This window comes from Bombina bombina, unplaced genomic scaffold, assembly GCF_027579735.1.
Source record: "Bombina bombina isolate aBomBom1 unplaced genomic scaffold, aBomBom1.pri scaffold_2188, whole genome shotgun sequence".
Taxonomy (NCBI): domain Eukaryota; kingdom Metazoa; phylum Chordata; class Amphibia; order Anura; family Bombinatoridae; genus Bombina; species Bombina bombina.
The window spans coordinates 25,769-34,093 of NW_026510982.1; the positions used below are offsets into that span (position 1 = coordinate 25,769).

General features: G+C 43.0%; 1 protein-coding gene across 1 annotated transcript; it reads left to right on the plus strand.

Annotated features, from left to right (window-relative positions):
• Positions 1–490: 490 nt before the first annotated feature.
• On the plus strand, positions 491–8,004 carry LOC128643554 (uncharacterized; the record flags this gene model as incomplete). Its single annotated transcript, XM_053696397.1, has 3 exons — positions 491–585; positions 1,543–1,796; positions 7,838–8,004. Coding segments are annotated over 3 exons (516 nt in total), but the record flags the coding sequence as incomplete, so codon positions are not given.
• Positions 8,005–8,325: the final 321 nt, after the last annotated feature.

Below are 8,325 nucleotides of genomic sequence, written 5' to 3' on the forward strand. Positions count from 1 at the left end.
ATAAGGTATGAATAAATTATGTTTTTTATGATGTGGTACTGCAGTAGCAATTCTCCCATCATTCTGAATATTTTCTGCGAACAATGATTAATAAAACAACTGATTGTGCAGCTAGCAGCATTTAAATCACCCCATTGAAATGTTCTACAAGGAAGTAGACCCTATGGAAATCTCTGATAGGGGGTTGTCAACAGCTCTGTATACGAAGAAAATTTCAAATGGTTTCTTATTTGTAGATAAAACAGATACATCAATTTGATTTTTTCTTTTAATGTAATGATATATTTAATAATTTCATGAAAGCATGGATCACGAGATTACGTTAGATTAAATGTGTATGTTGATAACATTAAATGAAGATTGTTCTTAAGTTTATTTATTGTATGGCCATATTATCCATGTTCAGAAAGATGTGTTTATGATTCATGCTGTATTGCATATTAATGAAAAAAATGAAAAAGGTTAAAACTGGCATGATATTCTCTGTTAGGCTTCAGAGATAGAAAAACGTGATATGACTGCACGTAGAAGATCTCCTTCTCCTCTTAACATATCAAAGCGACCTCCTTCACCAACAACTGAAAAGTAAGTGCATGATATATTTAGGTGCAGTAGAAAAAAAAATATGGTTCTCACTTAAAGGGACACTGAACCCACATTTTTTTTTTGTGTGATTCAGATAGCGCATTACATTTTAAGCAACTTTCTAATTTACTCATATTATCACATTTTCTTCATTCTCTTGGTATCTTTATTTGAAATGCAAGAATGTAAGTTTAGATGCCGGCCCATTTTTGGTGAACAACCTGGGTTGTTCTTGCTGATTGGTGGATAAATTCATCCACCAATAAAAAAAGTGCTGTCCAGAGTTCTCAACCAATAAAAAAAGCTTAGATGCCTTCTTTTTCAAATAAAGATACCAAGAGAACAAAGAAAAATTGATAATAGGAGTAAATTATAAAGTTACTTAAAGGGACAGTCTAGGCCAAAATAAACTTTCATGATTCAGATAGAGCATGTAATTTTAAACAATTTTCCAATTTACTTTTATTACCAATTTTGCTTTGTTCTCTTGGTATTCTTAGTTGAAAGCTTAACCTAGGAGGTTCATATGCTAATTTCTTAGACCTTGAAGCCCTCCTCTTTCAGATTGCATTTTAACAGTTTTTCACCACTAGAGGGTGTTAGTTCACGTATTTCATATAGATAACACTGTGCTCGTGCACGAAAAGTTATCTGGGAGCAGGCACTAATTGGCTAGACTTTTGTGTCCCAGACTGCAAGTCTGTCAAAAGAACTGAAAAAAGGGGCAGTTTGCAGAGGCTTAGATACAAGATAATCACAGAGGTTAAAAGTATATTATTATAAATGTGTTAGTTATGCAAAACTGGGAAATGGGTAATAAAGGGATTATCTATCGTTTAAAACAATAAAAATTCTGGTGTAGACTGTCCCTTTAAAATTGCATACTCTATCTGAATCATGAAAAAATAAATTTGGGTTCAGTGTCCCTTTAATGTTAACATTGGATTTCTCTTTTAGTAAAAGGACACAAAAGGTCCGCTCACCATCTCCAAGCCTTTCAAAAACCAGGCTTTCTTCTCCTTCTGCCACCCAAAAGCCTGTTCCTATTCAGCGACCACCACTTACAGCAAATGTCTTAAATGTTACCAAAAAGAATGCAGGGTCAGAATTACAGCCAAAGGAGAAAGCAGAGGAATGTGTAAGCTCAGAGTCCAAATCGTCACCAGTATCAGAAAAGGAGACACCTTCAGTTGCTACAAAGACCAAAGAGGGTAAGTATTTTTTTTTTTTTTTAAAAGAGAGAGAAAACATGATGATTACCTTAATAATAACAATTTAAATAGTTGTATTAAACTTAAACAATAAAAATGATATTTCATTTTAAATGCTTGCCCCTCCATCCATACACTTCCTTGTGCTGATCTATTCTACTCCAAACAATATTCTATTCAGTAAGCTTCTTGAAACTTAGTATGGGTTGAGTTTGTGTACATAGATTTACAGAGTAGTAATGGCATTAAAGGGACAGAAAAACCAAAACTAAACGTTCATAATTCAGAAAGAACATGCAATTTTTCTCTCTTGTAATTTACTTCGTTCTCCTGGTATCCATTGTTGAAAAGCATACAGAGGTAGGATCAGAAGCAATGTACTACTGTGTGCTAGATCCTTGTCACTTTCTCACCCAATGTGTTCAGCTAGGCCTCAGTACATCATTGCTCTCCTTCAACAAAGGATACCAAGATAATGAAGCAAATTTGATAATAGAAATAAATTTGAAAATTCTATGCTCTATCTGAAACCCAAAAGTTTTCTTTCATAATCATGTCCGTTTAAGGTCTTTTTCTCATCTCTCTGTTTATTTTATAAAAAAAATTCTGTGAAGAAGGGGAATGTTATTTTTTCGACACAAATATTTTGAGAACTACAAAACTGATAATATTTCCAAAATAATCTGACAAAAACCTCTAGTAGAGCATGAGATTGGTGATGGATTTAATTAATTTAGCAAAAAATATTACTGCTATAAATATACAGAATCTTGCTATATAATTAAAAATGAATCCTTATTTCAGGATGAATGACCTTTAGATTATAATGTATCTTACATAGAAACTATCTTTATATAGATTTCTTTCTGATGGCAGTGAGAGGCCACGAGAACATTCATAACCTATGGGAATACTCGACCTGGCCATCAGGAGGAGGCAAATACCCCCCAAACAAAGCTACAAATATCCCAATATCCCTCCCACTTCCCCCACCCTCTCAGTAGATCTTTGCCTTGTATCATGGAGGTAGGCGCTCTGTAAAAACAATAAATTGTCTTAACATGGATTGGCTCTTATTAAGAGCTGGGGATGATATAGTTGTATAAATCTCAATGGTGTATTGGTATATTTAATACTGGTCGACGCTGGGACTCCCATGCCCCTTTCCAGTTTCCTAACCTTAATCCCTTGTCTGATAATGCGGTGTGATTTACACTAAATTACAGATATATTATGGGTAAATGGTCTCATTTATCATAGGTAAATGGGCTTCACAAGCACTGTTATACAGGACACAGACAAGCATTTAAGTCCTAGTGATGGACTCCATAAATTCCAGACCCCAGTCACGCAGGAGTGTTGGAGACAGCTGCACTAATAATTGATACTGGTGCTCTAGTTACTCAATACAGTTTGCGGGCTTCGATTACTACTACAGTCCGCAGGCCTTCTGTTGATACAGGCTGCAGCGGTGGACGGAGATGCAGTTTACCCTTGTAGACTGCTTTTATCTAAACGGGAGGAGAGTCCACAGCTTCATTCATTACTATTGGGAATTAAGAACCTGGCCACCAGGAGGAGGCAAAGACACCCCAACCAAAGGCTTAAATACCTCCCCCACTTCCCCTATCCCCTAGTCATTCTTTGCCTTTCGTCACAGGAGGATGGCAGAGAAGTGCCGGAGTTTCGGAGTAGTCTCTTGTGGAGGGTAGTACTCTTCACATTGGAACTGGATTTTTAAGTAGTCCTGTCAGCCTCTCAGTGAGAGCCTGGGCGAAAGTTAGAGTACAGAGATGCAGGGAGAGTCTTTCTGCGAAACCATCCTGACTCATATTAACAGCTCCACAAGCAATCAATGTTGACGAGTTTCGCTGCCTGCTTTTTAAAACTCAAGTCCATGTCAGGAGCGAGGCTACTAACCTGTCACACTTGAAGGGCCTTGTTCCTGTTCCACGGCGTAGATTCTGGTAAGATTGTTTCATTTTTTTTATTAATAATAATAACATAGAAGACAGGGTCACAGTGTGGCGCCTTTTTATCTTTACAGAAGCAAGGGTTAATATTCCTGGAAGGGGGATTATTGAACAGGGGGGGTGTATACATGATATTGTTTATTGTGTCATTGCTGCGTTATGTGCGAGACGAGGCTCTGGCAATATGTGTGGAACTTTCAGGTTATTTGCGGGAATCTTGCACGGCCATTTTTGGCGTCTTTTTACTCCATGTGACTGGGTGGGCCTATCTCTCCTTCTCTTTGATCTGTAGCGCAGGAGATGTAAAGCGGTTTCTGTTGTCCGGGTTATAGGAGGTGGTGAGTGTCCCGGCCATTGGCAGTATAAGGGTGCCTTTTGGTAATTTAAATTAGTCTGATTAAAAGTGCAAGCTATGGAGGACTCTGACGCGTTAGAGGGCTCTCCTTTAACAAAGTCTCATTCCTGTGTTTATTGTGAGGAGGTTCTAATAAATCAGCCTGCTCAACTATGTTCCACATGCCTTGATAAAGTTACAACATCTAAATGTAAACGGATGTTTAGTACTACTGAGCCGTCCACCTCTGAGGGTTCTTCGTCCCGTGAGGTGGGTTTCCTACATTTATCTCCGATTGCACATGCAGCACCCCGGGGTCCAACCGTTACTCCTTCGGGAGAGATTCGTGGCCGTCAGACTTTGTGGACCAAGTGGAATCAGCGGTTTAGAAAGTGATAATGCCTTAACACGTTCTGCTAAGCGCAAGCGTAGGGTGTCTCATGGCGGCCCAGGGGGCGTCTACACCGATGGAAGATCCAGAAGCTCTATACAAAGACGAGGCCCACTCTGACTCTTAGAGGAGGCCCCTTCTGGGTCGGAGTCCGTGTCATCTAAACCTCCGGCTGCGGAGGAGCCTGGCTATAGGTTTAGGATGGAGAATATGCACTTTCTGCTGCAGCAGGTGCTTACTACTCTGGAGGTTCCAGAACCTAAGATTCTGGAGATACCTGCGATTCCTAAGCTTGACAAGGTATACGAGGACAGGGTAGTACCTCAGACTTTCCCGGTTCCCGTTAAGATGGCAAATATTATTAAGAATGAATGGGAGTCATTAGGTTCATCCTGTTCCCCGTTCCGGACTCGCAGCTTGTGCTGTGGGAGACACTCCCTTAGGTGGATGGGGCTCTCTCTACGCTAGAGCAGTGGACGACTATTCCCCTCGATATTTTGGCGTTTAATGAGCACATGGATAAAAAGCTGGAAAACATGATGAGAAAGATGTTTTAGCACACAGGATTTGTTTTTCAGCAAGCTGCCGCAGTTGCGGCGGGTCACTGGAGCTGCAACATATTGGTGTGAATCCCTTTGTGAAATGGTCGAGGGGGAGACTTCCATCTACGAGATACAGGAAAAGATTAAGGCGCTGAAGATCTCCAATTCTTTTCTCTGTGATGTCAATATGCAAATTATTTGCCTGAATGCTAAGGTGTCAGGTTTTTCTGTTTTAGCGTGCTGGGCTCTGTGGCTAAAATCTTGGTCTGCGGACATGACATCTAAATCGAGACTGTTGTCCCTGTTTTTTCAAGGAAAGATCCTGTTTGGTCCAGGATGGATTCGATCATATCCACGGTTACGGGAGGCAAGGGAGCTTTCCTACCATAGGATAAGAAGGCTAAGCCTAAGGGATCTACTTTTCGTCCCTTTCGTGCGGACAAGGCCCAGCGCCAACAAGCCACCGCAAAAGTGGACCATTCCAAGGGATTTTGGAAGCCGGCTTAATCTTGGAACAAGTCTAAGCAGAGCAAGAAGCCCGGCGAGACGAAATCGGCATGAAGGGGCGGCCCCCTGACCGGTCTTTGGATCACGTAGGGGGCAAATTATCGCTATTATCAGACGCATGGCTGCAGGACGTTCAGGACCCTTGGGTTCTAGAAGTTGTCTAGAGGCCTTTCTAGAGTGTGTGAGAGATCTTGCCTCTCTCGGGGTTATCGTACCAGTACCCCTAGCAGAAAGGGGGTCTAGGGTACTATTCCAATCTTTTTGTGGTTCCAAAGAAGGGCACGTTCCAACCGATTGTGGACCTAAAGTGTTTAAACAAGTTTCTGAGTGTTCCATAGTTCAAAATAGAAACAATCAGATCTTTTCTGCCTCTAGTTCAAGAGGGACAGTTCATGACAACTGTAGACTTGAAGGACGCTTACCTTCATGTGCCAATTCACAGGGACAACTTCAGGTTCCTAAGATTTGCTTTTCTGGACCAACACTTCCAGTTTGTGGCCCTTCCTTTTCGTCTGGCGACGGCTCAGAGAGTCTTCATGAAGGTTCTGGGGGCGCTGCTTGCAGTGGCCAGATCCAGGGGCATTGCGGTGGCGCTTTACTTGGACAACATCCTAGTCCAGGTTCCGTCGTTCAGCCTCGCAGAGGATCATTCGAGGGCTCTTCTTCTTTTGCTCCAATCTCACGGTTGGAAGGTCAACTCGGGAAAGAGTTCCCTGGTTCCCAGCAACAGGGTGGAGTTCCTGGGCACGATAATAGATTCTATGTCCATGAAGATATTTCTCACAGAGCAACGACGCAGGAAGCTTGCATCGTCCTGTCTTGCCCTTCAGTCCTCCACAAGCCCATCGGTGGCTCAATGTATGGAGGTGATAGGTCTCATGGTTTCGAGCATAGATGTCATCCCATTCGCCAGGTTCCATCTCAGACCTTTTCAATTGTGCATGTTGAGACAGTGGAACAGAGATCATTCAGATCTATCACAGCTGATATCCATGGATGCTCTGACTCAAAACTCCCTCTTGGTGGATTCGTCCGGAGCAACTGTCCATGGGGACATCCTTCTTGAGACCGTCCTGGGAGATTGTGACCACGGACACCAGTCTGACAGGTTGGGGAGCTGTTTGGGGTGCCAGGATGGCACAAGGAAAGTGGTCCAGGGTGGAACTATGAGCAATTTACAATGCTCTGAAGGCGTGGCCTTCTTTGGGTTCGGTCAGTTTCATCAGATTCCAGAACGACAACATTACCTCAGTGGGTACGAGGAGCTCCCTCGCGATGAGGCAGGTGTCTCGGTTTCTGGAGTGGGCGGAGTCCCACGACTGCTCGCTCTCAGCGATTCACATCCCAGGTGTGGACAATTGGGAGGGGGACTTTCTCAGCAGACAATCCTTCCATCCGGGGAATGGTCTCTTCACCCTGAGGTGTTTACGGAGATTTGTCTCAGATGGGGAACACCGGAGATAGATCACATGGCGTCCAGACTCAATTGCAAGCTACCTCGTTATAATTCGAGGTCCAGGGATCCCCATGCAGTGCTGATAGATGCCTTAGTTTTTCCTTGAGGATTCAGCCTAGCTTATATTTTTCCACCGTTACCACTTCTACCACGGATAGTGGCACGGATCAAGCAGGAGCGGGCCTTGGCCATTCTGATTACTCCTTCGTGGCTGCGGAGGACGTGCTTTGCGGATCTGGTGGGGATGTCATCCTCTCCACCGTGGAGGTTACCCTGTCGCAGGGATCTGCTGGAACAGGGTCCATTTCAACATTGAAATCTAGATTCTCTGAAGCTGACTTCGTGGAGATTGAACGCCTATTCTTAGCCAAGAGAGGATTTTCTGAAAGTGTGATTAATGCTCTAATTCAGGCAAGGAATGACTGGGAGATAGGGGAAGTGGGGGAGGTATTTAAGCCTTTGACTGGGGTGTCTTTGTCTCCTCCTGGTGGCCAGGTTCTTAATTCCCAATAGTAATGAATGAAGCCGTGGACTCTCCTCCCCTCGATGCAAATGAAATTATCAGGTAAGCATAATTTATGTTTTTGCGCTATTTCTGCTTCAGGGCTTAAAGGGGACAGTTGATTTGTGCATTTGGAAGCCTGTTACCCTGTTATAAGACTGTTGCCAACATTCTCATTACACCATGATATTATGGATGACTCTATATTAATAGAGAGTCTGGAGGAATCTTCCTTTGCACATTCCATTGACAACAATAAATGTATGCTTTGCAAATTAAGTTCAGTACAATTATGCAATTGTTGACTAACATACGTCCTGATATCTTATTCAGTAGGCCCACGCAAACAACCCGCTGAGGAATTTCCGCGTGGCTTATCTCCTGTAGACCCTACTGCAGCTTCTCAAGTTTCAGCTGATGCAGATCTCCCTGTCCAACAGCCTATGAATGCAAACAAGGTTGCCTCAGAATGCTGCGAAAATAGCAGTACAAACCTGGCTGTGGTAGGCTCAACAATCTCACGGCCCATATACAGGTTGCTGTGTCTGCTGCCCTGAGCACTATGCCAGTAGCAGGGAGGAGAAAGGTTAAACATTGTTACCCGGTACAAAGCCCTAATGCTTTGGCAGAGGCCACAACTGACAGTTATGGGCAACCTTCTGATGATGAACCCTTAGGGGTCCATTTATTAATGTGCGGATGGACATGATCCGATATAGCTGATCATGTCCGCCGCACATCGATAAATGCTGACAGCATACGCTGTCGGCATTTATCATTGCACCAGCAGCTCTTGTGAACTGCTGGTGCAATACCACCCCCTG